Genomic DNA, 17,132 nt, shown 5'->3' with positions numbered 1-17,132 from the left:
TTCGCCCTATTCTTACCTCTCCATGAGTTCATAAACCTCTAAGATCACCCCTCAGCTTCCTACTCTCCAAGGAAAATAGCCCCAGCCTATTCAGCCCCTCCCTGTAGCTCAAATTCTTGTTGTGATGTTAGGGGGAGATAATTAAGTTTGCTAATGAAACAAGGATTGACCATGTGGTTGACAGTGAGTAAGAAGGTGTTAGGCTACCGGAAGCAATAATGGATTGAGCAGGTTAGTGGCTGTGGAATTTAGCCCTGGTAAGTATGATACAATGGAGTATTCGATGAATGGCTGGACACAAGGAAGCTCAGAGGGAGCTAGAGGAGCTTGCCCACAGATTCCTAAAGGTGACAGGGCAGGCTAATAGGAAGGCTCAGAAGGCTTACAGGGTACTTGCCTTATCAGTCTTTGCACAGATTATAAGAGCAGGGAGATTATGATGAAGCCTTACAGGACTCTGGTTGGGTCACTGCTGGAGCACTGTGCAGTTTTTTTTTCTCTGAACTGTAAGAAGGATCTGATTATACTGGAGGGAGAGCAGAGGAGATTCACCAGGATGTTGCCTGAAATGGAGTAGTTTAACTATGGAGAGAGGCTGAATAAGCTTGGATTGTTTTCTTTGGAGGAGAGAAAGTTAAGGACTTGATAGAGGTGTATAAGACTGAGAGATGTGGATAGAAAGCAACTGTTCCCTAGTTGAAAGTTCAATAACAAGGGGGCAGGAGGTTTTGAGGCGATTTGAGGAAAACCCCTTTTTTGTTTTCACCCAGAACGTGGTGGATGTGTGCAGTGCACTGCCTGGGAGGGGCATTGAGGCAGGAAACCTCCAACATTTTAAAATGTATATGAGTGAGCACTTGAAATATCAAACACTGAAGGCTATGGGCCAAGGGCTGAAAAGTAGGACTATTGTAGTTGCTGGCACTTTTTTTGACCGTACAGACCTAATGGGCCGAAGAGCCTTTTCTGTATGATAGTGAGGAATGCAGCAGCTCTGGGAGAATCTGTTCAGAGAGAATCAGTTAATGTTTCAAGTCCAGTATGACTCTTCTTTAAAAATTACTACTTGGTGTGATTGTGGGTATGCTTGCTGAACTGGGAAGTTGATTTGCAAATGTTTCATCCCCTATCTAGATGACATCTTCAGTGCTTTGGAGTCTCTTGTGATGCGCTACTCTACTGTGTCCTCTGGAATTTTTGGTTCAGTTTTGACTGAGACAACACCATGATTGTAGGACAAGCTAAACAGAGGACAGCCAGAGAATTTCTAGAAGCATAGTACTCATCCACTGACTCCATCAACAAGCACATAAACCTAGACCCAATGTACCAGTCACAACACTGAACAGCCGGAACCAACAATCAGAAGCAACCGAAACGGAACTAAATAAATTCCATGAAATACAGTATAGCAGCGCTTCACAGGAGGCTCAAAAGCACTGAAGATGTCACTAGACAGGGGACAAAATATCTGCAAATCAACTTCCCAGCTCGGCAAACATGCCCACAACCATAACAACTGGCACCAGAGCTACAAACCTTGAATAACTACTTATGTTCTGATCCTGTCTTAGGAATTTAAAGCCCTATGTCTTGCACCATCTTTCCAGCCACACTGTTCCCTGCCTTATCCTCCTATCTCTGTACTTTGTGGCACAGGGAATCTGTGCCACAAATAATCTGACCATTGCTATATTTGGGGTCTTGCTTGCTAACTTTCTACCTCGTTCCCTGAATTCTGATTGCAAGACCTCATCTCCTTCCTAACCATGTCAGTGATACCAACATTGACCACCACCTCTGGTTGTTCACCATCCCTCAGAGGAATGTCCTGGAGCCACTCTGTGATATCCTTGACCCTGGCATCAGGGAGGCCACACATCATCCTGGAGTTAGTTGATAGCTAGAAACACCCATCTCATAACAAATCCTCCATCAATATCACTCCTCCTTTCTTATTCCTGTCAGCCACTCGCTGTGCCTCAAGTGTGTCTCTGACTTCACTCCTGAGTAATTAGTGCCCTTATCAAAGTCCAAAATGGCAAACTTGCTTGTGAGAGAGACCCCAGGGGTTTCCTGCTCATTTGTCTTAGACTGTCTGGCACTCACCCATTTCTTTTCTGCCTCCATTCTGTCGAGCTGTGTTGTGACTACAGAAGGGAGTGAGTGTGAACAGAGTTCTCTAACAATTTAATATTTTTAATTCTAATACTTTGGGGCAGGTGAACCATGAGTTTGATTTGTAGTTGTTTGGTCAGTTGTTCCTATTCTCTGCTGCTTGTCTCTTTTTGCTTAGCTGTTCCTTTGTTTTTGAGCAGAGCGTGGGAAGACGCTGGTTCAGAAGAAGCCGACGATGTATCCTGACTGGCAATCTTCCTTTGATGCTCATATTTACGAGGGACGTGTGATCCAGATTGTGCTGATGAAGAGTGCAGAGGAGCCCCTGTCTGAGATCACTGTTGGGGTTTCAGTCCTTGCAGAACGTTGTAAGAAAGGCAGTGGCAAGGCTGAGTTCTGGGTAAGTAAGGGTTAATGAGCTTTGTACATGGAGAGTATATGGACCAGGCATTTATATCAATAAGGAAGAGAGCAAACAGTTTTTATCTCCGGTTTATTGCCTGTGCCACATGCTAGCAAGGCGGACTAGGGAGAGAGAGGAGTTGAACGTGTGGCTACAGGGATAATGCAGGAGGGAGGGTTTTGGTTACTCTGATAACTGGGGCTCATTCTAGGGTGGATGGAACATCTACAAACTGGTCTACATCTGAACCAGAAGGGTACCAATATCCTGGAGGGAAACTTGCTAATCCTATTCAGGAGGGTTTAAACTAATTCAGCAGGGTGATGGGAGCCTAAATTGTAGTTCCAGTGCCCAGGAGGTTGCGAATAATGAGATCAGAAATGAGGTTTCAAGGTAGCAAGAGTTCACTGCCAAGCAGGAAGGTGGTTTGAAGTGTGTCTACTTCAATGCCAGGAACATCTGGAATAAGGTGGGTAAACTTGCAGCATGGGTTGGTACCTGGGACTTTATTGTGGCCATTTCGGAGTCATGGATAGAGCAGGAACAGGAATAGTCATTGCAGGTTTTGGGATTAAGATGTTTCAGTAAGAACAGAGAGGATAGTAAAAGAGGAGGTATGGCATTGTTAGTCAAGGACAGTATTACGGTGGCAGAAAGGATGCTTGAGGACTTGTCTACTGAGCAAGTATGGGCTGTTAGAAACAGGAAAGGAGAGGTTACCCTGTTGGGAGTTTTCTATCAGCATCCAAAGAGTTTGCGATGTAGAGGAAAGGATAGCAAAGATGATTCTCAATAGGAGCGAGAGTAATAGGGTAGTTGTTATGGGGGACTTTTAACTATAGTTCAAGTACTTTTAGATGGGTCAGTTTTTGTCCAATGTGTGCAGGATGGTTTCCTGACACAGTATATAGACAGGCCAACAAGAGGCAAGGCCACGTTGGATTTGGTACTAGGTAATGGAATCTGGCCAGGTGTTAGATTTGGAGGTAGGTGAGCACTTCAGTGATAGTGACCACAATTCACTTATGTTTACTTTAGTGATGGAAATGGATAGGTATATACCGCAGGGCAAAAGTTATTGCTGGGCGAAAGGCAATTACGATGCAATTAGGCAAGAGTTAGGGTGCATAGGATGGGGAAGGAAACTGCAGGGTATAGGTACAATTGAAATGTGGAGCTTATTCAAGGAACAGCTACTGCAGGTCCTTGATATTTACAAGCTTATTGGGCAGGGAGGAAGTGATTGAGCGAGGGAGCCGTGGTTTACTCAAGTTGAATCTCTTGTCAAGAGGAAGAACAATTATTTTAGGATGAGACGTGATGGCTGGGTTAGGGCGCTTAAGAGTTACGTTAGCGAGGAAAGACCTAAAGAGAGAGCTAAGAAGAGCCAGGAGGGGACATGAGCAGTCATTGGCAGGTAGGATCAAGGAAAGCCCCAAAGCTTTCTGTAGGTATATCAGGAATAAAAGAATGACTAGAGGAAGATCAGTCCAATCGAGGATAGTAGTGGGAAGTTGTGCGTGGAATCAGGAGATAGGGGAAGTGCATTTGTTTTTTCCAGTGTGAATACTATGTTGTTAAGGAGAATACTGAGATACAGGCTACGAGACTAAATGGGATTGAGATTCACAAGGATGAGGTGTTAGCAATTCTGGAAAGTGAGAGTCCCCTGGGCCAGATAGGAATTATCCTAGGATTCTCTGGGAAGTCCAGGAGGATATTGCAGAGCCTTTGGTTTTGATCTTTATGTTGTCATTGTCTACAGGAATAGTGCCAGAATACTGGAGGGTAGCAAATGTTGTCCCTTTGTTCAAGAAGGGGAGTAGAGACAACCCTGATAATTATAGACCAGTGAGCCTTACTTTGGTTGTGGGTAAAATGTTGGGAAAGGTTGAGAGGATTTCTAATCATTTGGAGAGGAAGAAGTTGATTAGGGATAGTCAACACGGTTTTGTGAAGGTTAAGTCATGCCTCTCAAACCTTGTTCCTTGAGAAGGTAATGAAACAAGTGGATGAGGGTAAAGTGGTTGACGTAGTATATATGGATTTCAGGATTAGTGGTGCTGGAAGAGCACAGCAGTTCAGGCAGCATCCAAGGAGCTTCGAAATCGACGTTTCGGGCAAAAGCCCTTCATCAGGAATAAAGGCAGTGAGCCTGGAGCGTGGAGAGATAAGCTAGAGGAGGATGGGAGTGGGGAGAAAGTAGCATAGAGTACAATGGGTGAGTGGGGGAGGGGATGAAGGTGATAGGTCAGGGAGGAGAGGGTGGAGTGGATAGGTGGAAAAGGAGATAGGCCGGTAGGACAAGTCCGGATAAGTCATGGGGACAGTGCTGAGCTGGAAGTTTAGAACTAGGGTGAGGTGGGGGAAGGGGAAATGAGGAAACTGTTGAAGTCCACATTGATGCCCTGGGGTTGAAGTGTTCCGAGGCAGCAGATGAGGCGTTCTTCCTCCAGGCGTCTGCTGATGAGGGAGTGGCGGTGAAGGAGGCCCAGGACCTCCATGTCCTCGGCAGAGTGGGAGGGGGAGTTAAAATGTTGGGCCACGGGGCGGTGTGGTTGATTGGTGCGGGTGTCCCAGAGATGTTCCCTAAAGCGCTCTGCTAGGAGGCGCCCAGTCTCCCCAATGTAGAGGAGACCGCATCGGGAGCAACGGATACAATAAATGATATTAGTGGATGTGCAAGTAAAACTTTGGGTGTGGAAGGCTCCTTTAGGGCCTTGGATGAGGTGAGAGAGGAGGTCTGGGTGCAGGTTTTACAGTTCCTGCGGTGGCAGAGGAAGGTGCCAGGATGGGAGAGTGGGTTGTAAGGGGGCGTGGACCTGACCAGGTAATCACGGAGGGAACGGTCTTTGCGGAAGGCGGAAAAGGGTGGGGAGGGAAATATATCCCTGGTGGTGGGGTCTGTTTGGAGGTGGCGGAAATGTCGGCGGATGATTTGGTTTATGTGAAGATTGGTAGGGTGGAAGGTGAGCACCAGGGGCGTTCTGTCCTTGTTAGGGTTGGAGGGGTGGGGTCTGAGGGCGGAGGTGCGGGATGTGGACGAGATGCATTGGAGGGCATCTTTAACCACGTGGGAAGGGAAATTGCGGTCTCTAAAGAAGGAGGCCGTCTGGTGTGTTCTGTGGTGGAACTGGTCCTCCTGGGCGCAGATACGGCGGAGGCAGAGGAATTGGGAATACGGGATGGCATTTTTGCAGGAGGTAGGGTGGGAAGAGGTGTGATCCAGGTAGCTGTGGGAGTCGGTGGGTTTGTATAAAAAAAAAAGTCAGTGTCAAGTCGGTCGTCATTAATGGAGATGGAGGGGTCCAGGAAGGGGAGGGATGTGTCAGAGATGGTCCAAGTAAATTTAAGGTCACAGTGGAATGTGTTGGTGAAATTGATGAATTGCTCAACCTCCTCGTGGGAGCACGAGGTGGCGCCAATGCAGTCATCAATGTAGTGGAGGAAGAGGTGGGGAGTGTTGCCAGTGTAATTATGGAAGATCAACTACTCTACGTAGCCAACAAAACTGTTTTTACCTATATGTCTTCAGTCAGGTGTTGGATAAGGTTCCCCACGGTAGGCTATTGCACAAAATACGGAGGATTGGGATTGAGGGTGATTTCGCGGTTTGGGTCGGAAATTGGCTTGTTGAAAGAAGACAGAAGGTGGTGGTTGATGGGAAATATTCATCCTGGAGTTCAGTTACTAGTGGGGTACCGCAAAGATCTGTTTTGGGGCTACTGGTCATTTTTATAAATGACCAACGATGAGGGTGTGTAAGGATGGATTAGTAAATTTGCAGATGACACTAAGGTTGGAGGAGTTGTGGACAGTGCGGAAGGATGTTGCAGGTTACAGAGGGACGTAGATAGACTGCAGAACTGGGCTGAGAGGTGGCAAATAGAGTTTAATGTGGAAAAGTGTGAGGTGATTCATTTTGGAAGGAGCAACAGAAATGGAGTACTGGGCTAATAAGATTCTTGGTAGTGTCGATGAACAAAGAGGTCTGTGTCTTTGTACATAAATCCCTGAAAGATGCCACCCAGGTTTACGGGGTTATTAAGAAGGCATACAGTGTGTTAGCTTTTATTAGGGTGGCTCAGTGGTTAGCACTGCTGCCTCGCAGTGTCAGGGACCCAGATTCGATTCCAGCTTTCGTTTCCTCTGGGTGCTCTGGTTTCCTCCCACAGTCCAAAGATGTGCAATTCAGGTGAATTGGCCATGCTAAATTGCCCATAGTGATAGGTGCGTTAGTAGGGAGTAGGGGAATGCGTCTAGGTGTGGTGTTCTCTGGAGGGTCAGTGGACTTGTTGGGCCGAAGGCCCTACTTCCACAATGTCGGGAATCTAATCTAATCTAGTAGAGGGATTGAGTTTCGGAACCACTAAGTCATATTGCAGATGTACAAAACCCTGGTGTGGCCTCATTTGGAGTAATGTGTATGGTTCTGCGCATTACAGGAAGGATATGGAAGCGTTGGAAAGGGTGCAGAGGAGACTTAAGAGGATGTTGCCTGGTATGGAGGGAAGGTCTTATGAGGAAAGGCTGAGGAATTTGAGGCTGTTTTCTTCAGAGAAGGTTGAGAGGTGACTCAATTGAGACAGGTAATCAAAGGGTTAGATAGGGTGGACAGTGAGAGCCTTTTTCCTCAGATGGTGATGGCCGTCTATCACCTCACAATTTAAAGCTATAGGACCGATGTCTAAGGTAGTTTCCCTACTCAGCAGTAGGGACATGGAATGCCCTGCCTACAACAGTGGTAGACCCGCCAACTTTAAGGGCACTTAAGTGGTCATTGGATATTCATATGAATGAAAATGGAATAGTGTAGGATAGATTGGCTTCAGATTGGTTGGTTCTGGAGGTTGACACAACATCGAGGGTTGAAAGGTCTGTACTGCACTGCAATGTTCTATGTTCTAAAATATTCAATCTCCACTTCACTAAAGGAAGGATGTTGTGAAACTTGAAAGGGTTCAGAAAAGATTTACAAGAATGTTGCCAGAGTTGGATGGTTTCAACTACATGGAGAGGCTGAGTAGGCTAGGGTTATTTTCAGTGGACCATTGGAGGCTGAGGGCTGACCTTATCGAGGTTTATATAATCATGAGGGCATGGCTAGGGTAAATAGACAAGGTCTTTTCCTTGGGGTGGAGGAGTCCAGAACTAGAGAGCATAGGTTTAGGACGAGAAGGGAAGGATTTTAAAAGTGACCTGAGGGGCAACATTTTCACACAGGGTGGTGCGTGCGTGAATGAGTTGCCAGGGGAAGTGGTGGAAGTTGGTACAATTGCAGCATTTAAAAGGCATCTGGATGGGTTTATGAATAGGAAGGGTTTAGAGGGATATGGCCAAGTGCTGGTAACTGGGACTAGATCAGATTAGGATATCTGGTCGGCACGACAAGTTGGACTGAAGGGTCTGGTTCCGCGCTGTAAATCTATGACTCTGTGACACTAAGTCAGCACAAGAAAATCAGTCAGCAGGTGGAGACTAGCTTGTACTGTCCAGCTCGAGTCCAAGACAACACCAACCTTTAAAGAGAAACAAGGAGCAGATGGTGTGACAGAGAATCAGCAGAAGCAGCATGTTTTAAATGTACATATTGCAGTCTATTGCGAACACTTGAAGCCTGGATTAGCAAATAATGAGATCAAAATGTCCTTATCCTGGGAGTATTCGATGGGCATACAGTCAAGGGAACTTTCGTTTTAAATATAAAAGTAAACTTTGCTCTGTATTTAACACCATTTCCTCATCTGAGTTTTTGGACTTGAGAATAAAGTATTATAGTTGCTTTTTAGTTTTAGCTGTGATTGTTTTAAAGGCAGGTATGACAGTGGATTGTACACAGCAAGATCCCATTGCCTAAGCAGATGAATGGCCAATTGCTTTGCTCTTGAGGAGGAGTGCAGTTGACCACAACATCAAGGAATCCTTAGTTCCAAAAATATCTTGCTGTCTCCAAGTCAACAAGGGGGTCAAGGTTTGGTTTAGTGCATCAGTTGAAAGCCTGACTCTTTCGCTGCTCCTTGGATGCTGCCTGAACTGCTGTGCTCTTCCAGCATCACTAATCCAGAATCTGAGGCTTGTACCCTTCCTTGGCACTGACCCTCAGTGTGGCATCACTCTCATCCAGGCAGGATTATGAGAGACTTCTGGCACTGTAATAACAAGCAGTGTATGCAGTTATAGCCCATTCACCAAGCCCTGACTGAGGGCAGTTTGTAACATTCACTGTCTGTCTATGTCTCACTCTGCAGTTGGACTTGCAGCCACAAGGGAAGGTACTAATGGCAGTACAGCTGTTCCTGGAGGATTCAGGTGAGATTCTACAGAAATCATTCCCCTATGTGAACGTTTCCTCATCAATTGTTTCTTTCCATGTTCTTGTCCTATCAGGAGAGGTTTTGGAGTTGGAGTGTGTAAAAAGTTGTTTTCATGGTCTGTGCTGGACAGTTGGAAATTGCTTCAGCTCAGACTGGTTAGTGTTTGGAATATGTGAAAGAGCAGTAGGGGGTGAAGCTGGTGGACACTTGGCAATGTTAAGATGAGAGTGGTGCTGAAAAATCACAGCACGTCAGGCAGCATCGGAGGAGCAGGAAATTTGACGTTTTGGCCAAAAGCCCTTCTGTCGTCTCCACCTCAGAGCCTACTTTTTTCATCAACACTCCCACCCACCTTCTGAGGGCCGCTCCAATGCACCCCATCCACCTGGACACCCCGTGCTGGCCTATTACTCACCATCAACCTCTTTATTTCCAATTGCTGCCGAGATGTTAACCACTTCAACCTGTCCAACCCCCTCCCCCACTCCAACCTCTTCCCCCTCACAACGTGCAGCTCTCCCCTCCCTCCACTCCAATCCCAAACTCACCATCAAACCAGTGGACAAGTGGGGGCTGCAGTGGTAGTTTGTTGCACTGACCTCTACACCACCGAAGGTAGTCACCAACTCGAAGACACCTCCACCGACCGCCCCTCCCCTCGGCCATGACCTCACCCCCCAAATCACCAAATCATCATCTCTCAGCTCGTACAGACCTCATCACCTCAGGGGATCTCCTACCCACAGCTTCCAACCTCATAGTTTGGGAATGCCTCACTGTCTGGTTCTACCTTCTACCCAAGATCCACAAGCCTGACCACCCCAGCCGACCCACTGTCTCACCCTGCTCCTGCACCACCAAACTCATCTCCACTTACCTTGATATTGTTCAATATGATGCAATTTATGCGGAGGTTGGTGGGCTGGAAGGTGAGGACCAGGGGAGTTCTGTCTTTGTTGCAGTTGGAGCGGTGGGGTGTGAGGGCAGAGGTGCAGGACATGGATGAAATGCACTGCAGGGCATCTTCAACCACGTGGGAGGGGAAATTGTGATCTTTAAAGGAGGCGGCCATCTGGTGTGTGTTCTGTGGTGGAACTGATCCTCCTGGGAGCTGATGCTGTAGAGGCAGAGGTATTTGGGAATACGGGGTAGTATTTTTGCAGGAGGTAGGGTGGGAAGAGGTGTAATCTAGGTAGCTGTGGGAGTCAGTGGGTTTGTAGAAAATGTTAGTGTTGAGTCAGTCATCATTGTTGGAGATAGAGGTCCAGGAAGGGGAGGGAGGCGTCAGAGATGGTCCAGGTAAATTTAAGGTCAGAGTGGAATTGATGAACTGTTCAACCTCCTTGTGGGAGCATGAGGTGGCACTGATGCAGTCATCAATGTAGCGAAGGAACTCTCCACATGCATTCAGGATACCACCCACACCCTCTACCTCCTCCAAGACTTCCATTTCCCTGGCTCCCAATGCCTCATCTTCACCATGGACATCCAGTCTCTCTACACTTCCATCCGCCATGACCTGGGCCTCTTAAACCCTCCATTTCTTTCTCTCCTGACCTCCCTAACAGTACCCTTCCACTGACACTCTTATTTGTTTGGCTGAACTGGTCCTCACCCTTAACAATTTCTCCTTCGAATCCTCCCACTTCTTCCAGATGAAAGGGTAGCCATGGGCCCCAGCTTTGCCTGTCTCTTTGTCGGCTACGTGGAACAGTCTATCTTCCGTAGTTACACCGACACCACTCCCACCTTTTCCTTCGCTACATTGATGACTGCATCGGTGCCACCTCATGCTCCCACAAGGAGGTTGAACAGTTCATCAATTCCACTCTGACCTTAAATTTACCTGGACCATCTCTGACGCCTCCTTCCCCTTCCTGGACCTCTCTATCTCCAACAATGATGACTGACTCAACACTGACATTTTCTACAAACCCACTGACTCCCACAGCTACCTGGATTACACCTCTTCCCACCCTACCTCCTGCAAAAATACTACCCCGTATTCCCAAATACCTCTGCCTCTACCGCATCAGCTCCCAGGAGGATCAGTTCCACCACAGAACACACACCAGATGGCCGCCTCCTTTAAAATCACAATTTCCCCTCCCACGTGGTTGAAGATGCCCTGCAGTGCATTTCATCCATGTCCTGCACCTCTGCCCTCACACCCCACTGCTCCAACTGCAACAAAGACAGAACTCACCTTCCAGCCCACCAACCTCCGCATAAATTGCATCATCCACCGACATTTCCACCATGCACAAACGGACTCCACTCCGAGGAATATATTTCCCTCCCCATCCCTATCTTCTTTCCGCAAAGACTGTTCCCTCCGAGACCACTTGGTAGGTCCACACCCCCCTACAATCCACTGTCCACTCCTGGCACCTTTCCCTGCCACCACAGGAATTGCAAAACCTGCGCCCACACCTCTCCCCTTCGTCCAAGGCTCCAAAGGAGCCTTCCACATCCAAAGTTTCACCTGCATTTCCACACGTTATTGTATCCACTGCTCCCGATGCGGTCGTCTCTACATTGGGGAGACCGGATGCCTTCTCGCAGAGCACTTCAGAGAATGTCTCTGGGATACCCGCTCCAATCAACCCCACTGCCCTGTGACCGAACATTTCAACTACACCCCCTCCCACTCTGCTGAGGACATGCAGGTCCTGGGCCACCTCCATTGCCACTCCCTCATCACCTGATGCCTGGAGGAAGAACACCTCATTTTCTGTCTTGGGACCCTCCAACCCCATAGCATCAATGTAGACATCACCAGTTACCTCATTCCCCTCCCCCACCTTACCCCAGTTCATGATTTGTCCCACTGGTCAATCTTCCTTTCTACCTATCTGCTCTACCCTCTTCTCCAACCTATCATCTTTAACAGTGCCTCCATCCACCTATTGTACTGTCAGCTACCTCCTCCCTAGCCCCACCCCCTCCCATTTATCTGTTCAACCCTGAGGCTCCCAGCTGCATTCCTGATGTAGGGTTTTTGCCAGAAATGTCGATATTCCTGTTCCTCAGATGCTGCCTAACCTGATATGAGTTTCCAGCACCACTCGACCTTGACTCTAATCTCTAGCATCTTCTGTACCCACTTCCGCCTACTTGGCAATGTTAATCGCAGTGTTGCAGGGTGAATCACTGATTAATTGAAATTGAATTGAATTTATTGTCACGTGTACCAAGGCACAATTTAAAGCTTTGTCTTGCAAGCAATACAGGCAAATTACATAGTTAAATAGCATAGTTAAGTAAATAGTAGGCAAACAGCGGCAAACTCTATCAATGAGCACCATTGTTAGACAGCAAGGTGTATACAAGAGAGTTTAAAGGGATGTTTTCAGTGATTTTTTTTTTGTGAATGATCTACAGGTTAGGATGAATAGCCAAGGTCTTTTCCCCCAGGGTATGGGGTCCAAAACCCGACTGCATAAGCTTAGGCTGAGGGGGGAAAGATTTGAAAGGGACCTTAAGTGCAACCTTTTCATGCAGAGGGTAGTGCGTGTCTGGAATGAGCTGAGAGCGGAAGTGGTGCAGGCTGATACAATGATAACGCATCTGGATGGGTACATGAATAAGAAGGGTTTAGAGGGATATGGGCCAAATGCTGGCAAATGGGACTAGATTAATTTAATTTAGGATATCTGGTCAGCATGGACGAGTTGAACTAAAGGGTCTGTTTCTGTGCTGTACATCTCGATGGCTCTTTCTGCTCCATTTCCCTGCACGTTCTTCCTGTTCCTGTCACCTGGAGAGTGTAAATGACTTTCTCTACTGCTACATTACCACCAAAATGGACCCCATTAGTCTTGAGGCAGACAGAAGAAATTCATTAGATGAAAGAAACTGAGAATTCTTCCAAGATGTTAGCAGCGTTCCCAATGAGCTAACAGGTGAACAGGTACAGTCGTCCAAGATCTGTAGAGGAGAGACCAAGGGAGGAATCTATTTTGGACCCCTCCGGAGGGCTGCTGCCCTGAGCTTGACACAGTCAGGAAATGTGTAAATGCCAAATTCATCAGCCGCACCCACAAGGTAGAGCAAAACATCATCCAATCACAAAGCGGTGCCAACCATGGTCTTCAAAAGCAATTGCAAAATTGTTATCAAACCAGCAGTTAAAGGAGGGACCATCGTCATTCAGAATAGAGCAGACTACTGCAAGGAAATGTACTGACAACTGAACAACCAGGAACACTACAGGCAACTAAATGGCTGATCCAACAAAGGACACCAGTGAATTAATCACATTGATCAAGACTTTTTAGATCTAGTCCTTCAGAGTTCCCTATGCACTTTCCTCCCATGTACTTCTCCCGTAGGGAACTTCTACTATCTTCTGGAGATACACAAAGCCAATATGCCTGGACATCCCATCGTATCAGGCAATGGGACCCTATGTGAGAACCTGTCTGGCTATGTTGAAGGCATCTTGAGACCCACATGTATAGGGGACTCCCAGCTTAGGTCACAACAATACAGATTTCTTATAGAAACTCAGCGCCCATGGACCAGTCGAACCACGGACATTCCTCATCACAATGGATGTTTCAGCATTCTACACCATAGAACATAGAAGAATACAGCGCAGTACAGGCCCTTTGGCCCTCGATGTTGCGCCGATCCAAGCCCACCTAACCTACACTAGCCCACTATCCTCCATATGCCTATCCAATGCCCGCTTAAATGCCCATAAAGTTCACCACTGCTACTGGCAGGGCATTCCATGAACTCACGACTCGCTGAGTAAAGAACCTACCCCTAACATCTGTCCTATACCTACCACCCCTTAATTTAAAGCTATGCCCCCTCGTAATAGCTGACTCCATACGTGGAAAAAGGTTCTCAGGGTCAACCCTATCTAAACCCCTAATCATCTTGTAAACCTCTATCAAGTCACCCCTAAACCTTCTTTTCTCCAATGAAAACAAGTGCCTCAGCTTTTCCTCATACGATCTTCCTACCATACCAGGCAATATCCTGGTAAACCTCCTCTGCACCCGTTCCAGTGCCTCCACATCCTTCCTATAGTATGGCGACCAAAACTGCACACACTACTCCAGATGTGGCCGCACCAGAGTCTTATACAACTGCAACATGATCTCAGGACTCCAGAACTCAATTCCTCTACCAATAAAAGCCAGTACGCCATATGCCGTCTTCACCGCACTACTTACCTGGGTGGCAACTTTCAAAGGTCTGTGTACATGGACACCAAGATCCCTCTGCTCATCCACACTACCAAGTATCCGACCATTAGCCCAGTACCTCATCTTTTTGTTACTCTTACCAAAGTGAATCACCTCACACTTGGCTACATTGAACTCCATTTGCCACCTTTCTGCCCAGTTCTGCAGCTTATCTATATCCCGCTGTAACCTGCCACATTCTTCCTCACTGTCTACAACTCCTCCGACTTTCGTATCATCCGCAAACTTGCTCACCCAACCTTCTAGCCCCTCCTCCAGGTCATTTATAAAAATGACAAACAGCAATGGTCCCAAAACAGATCCTTGCGGAACACCACTAGTGACGGCACTCCAAGATGAACCTTTACCATCAACTACTACCCTCTGTCTTCTTCCAGCCAGCCAACTCCTAATCCAAACCTCCAACTCGCCCTCAATGCCATACCTCCGTATTTTTTGAAGTAGCCTACCATGGGGAACCTTATCAAACGCCTTACTAAAATCCATATACACCACATCTACCGCTTTCCCCTCGTCCACCTCCTTAGTCACCTTCTCAAAGAATTCAATAAGGTTTGTGAGGCACGACCTGCCCTTCACAAAACCATGCTGACTATCCTTGATCACATTATTCCTATCCAGATGTTCATAAATCCTATTCCTTACAATTCTCTCTAAGACTTTGCCCACAACAGAAGTGAGACTCACCGGCCTGTAGTTACTAGGGTTATTCCTACTCCACTTCTTGAACAAGGGAACCATATTTGCTAGCCTCCAATCTTCTGGCACTACTCCTGTAGACAACGAGGACATAAAAATCAAGGCCAATGGCTCTGCAATCCCCTCCCTTGCTTCCCAGAGAATCCTAGGATAAATGCCATCAGGCCCAGGGGACTTATCTATTTTCACCCTTTCCAGAATTTCCAACACCTCTTCTCTACATACCTCAAAGCCATCCATTCTACTTAATTGTGACTCAGTATTCACATTGACAACAATGTCCTGTTCCTGAGTGAATACTGACGAAAAGTATTCATTCAGTGTCTCCCCAATCTCTTCAGCCTCCACACGCAACTTCCCACTACTATCCTTGACTGGACCTATTCCTACCCTAGTCATTCTTTTATTCCTGACATACCTATAGAAAGCCTTAGGGTTTTCCCTAATCCTACCAACTAAGGACCTTTCATGTCCCCTCCTTGCTGCTCTTAGCTCTCTCTTCAGGTCCTTCCTGGCTACCTTATAACCCTCAATCGCCCCAATTGAACCTTCACGCCTCATCTTGACATAGGCCGCCCTCTTCCATTTAACAAGGGATTCCAATTCCTTATTAAACCACGGCTCCCTCACACGACCCTTTCCTCCCTGCCTGACAAGTACGTACTTATCAAGGACACTCAATAGTTGCTCCTTGAACAAGCTCCACATATCAATTATGCCCTTGCCTTGAAGCCTACTTTTCCAAGCCACGCATCCCAAGTCATGCCTCACCGCATCATCATTTCCCTGCCCCCAGCTATAACTCTTGCCCTGCAGTGCACACTTATCCCTCTCCATCAGTGGAGTAAAAGTCACCGAATTGTGGTCACTGTCCCCAAAGTGCTCACCTACTTCTAATTCTAACACCTGGCCTGGTTCGTTACCCAGAACCAAATCCAGTATGGCCTCACCTCTTGTTGGCCTATCTACATATTGTGTCAGGAAACCATCCTGCACACATTGGACAAACACCGACCCATCTAACGAACTAGAGCTATAGCTTTCCCAATCAATATCAGGAAAGTTAAAGTCCCCCATAACAACCACCCTATTACTTTCACTCTTCTCTTGAATCATCCTCGCAATCCTTTCTTCTACATTTCTAGGACTATTAGGAGGCCTGTAGAAAACTCCTAACAGGGTGACCTCACCTTTCCTATTCCTAACCTCAGCCCAAACTACCTCAGATGGCGAGTCTTCATCCATCTTCCTTTCCACTGCTGTAATACGATCTTTGACAAGCAATGCCACACCTCCCCCTCTTTTACCCCCGCCTCTGACCCTACTAAAACATTTAAACCCTGGAACCTGCAACAGCCAATCCTGTCTCTGTTCTACCCATGTCTCCGTAATAGCCACATCATCAAAGTCCCAGGTACCAGCCCACGCTGCAAGTTCGTATTTCGTATACTTCTTGCATTGAAGTATACACACTTCAAGCCACTTTCCTGTTTACAGGCACCCTCCTTTGAGATTGATGCCATATTCCTAACCTCCCTACACTCCAGGTCCTGCACCCTAAAGCTACAGTCTAGTTTCCCATGCCCCTGCAGAGTTAGTTTAAAGCCCCCCCCCCCCCCCCCCCCCCCCAAGAGCACTAGCAAACCTCCCGCCAAGGATACTGGTGCCCCTCAGGTTCAGGTGTAGACCATCCTGTTTATAGAGGTCCCACCTTCCCCAGAAAGAACCCCAGTTATCCAAATACTGGAATCCCTCCCTCCTGCACCATCCCTGTAGCCACGCATTTAACTGTTCTCTCTCCCTATTCCTCGACTCTCTATCACGTGGCATGGGTAACAAACCAGAGACAACAACTCTGTTCGTTCTAATTCTGAGCTTCCAACCTAGCTCCCTGAAAGCCTGCCTAACATCCTCAGCCCTCCTCCTGCCTATGTCATTGGTGCCAATGTGGACTACGACTTCGGGCTGCTCCCCCTCCCCCTTAAGGACCCGGAAAACACGATCAGAGACTTCACGTACCCTTGCACCTGGGAGGCAACATACCAAACGTGAGTCTCTCTCGCCCCCACAAAACCGCCTATCTGTGCCCCGACCTATCGAGTCCCCAATTACTATTGCTCTGCTCTTCTCCACCCTTCCCTTCTGAGCAAATGGGACAGGCTCCGTGCCAGAGGCCTGAACCCCATTACTTGCCCCTGGTAAGTCGTCCCCCCCACAAGTATCCAAAACGGTATACTTGTTCTTGAGGGGAACGGCCGCAGAGGGTCCCTGCACTGGCTGCTTCTTCCCAGTCCCCCTCACTGTCACCCATCTGTCTGCAATCTTTGGAGTTACTACTTCCCTAAAGCTCTGATCTATGACCCCCTCTGCCTCCCA

The 17,132-nt window shown here is 47.4% G+C and overlaps 1 protein-coding gene across 1 annotated transcript in view; it reads left to right on the top strand.

Annotated features, from left to right (window-relative positions):
- LOC122561369 (protein kinase C delta type-like) overlaps positions 1 to 17,132 on the top strand; it is a 112,788-nt gene that overhangs the window by 51,367 nt on the left and 44,289 nt on the right. The window contains exons 3-4 of the mRNA XM_043713126.2: positions 2,319 to 2,518; positions 8,770 to 8,830. Coding sequence (XP_043569061.1) covers positions 2,319 to 2,518; positions 8,770 to 8,830 — 261 coding nt within the window. The remainder of the gene's footprint in view (positions 1 to 2,318; positions 2,519 to 8,769; positions 8,831 to 17,132) is intronic.

This window comes from Chiloscyllium plagiosum, unplaced genomic scaffold, assembly GCF_037043375.1.
Source record: "Chiloscyllium plagiosum isolate Xiang-an unplaced genomic scaffold, Cpla_swu_hap1 HiC_scaffold_14, whole genome shotgun sequence".
Lineage (NCBI taxonomy): Eukaryota > Metazoa > Chordata > Chondrichthyes > Orectolobiformes > Hemiscylliidae > Chiloscyllium > Chiloscyllium plagiosum.
This window is presented reverse-complemented; position numbering and strand designations above follow the sequence as displayed.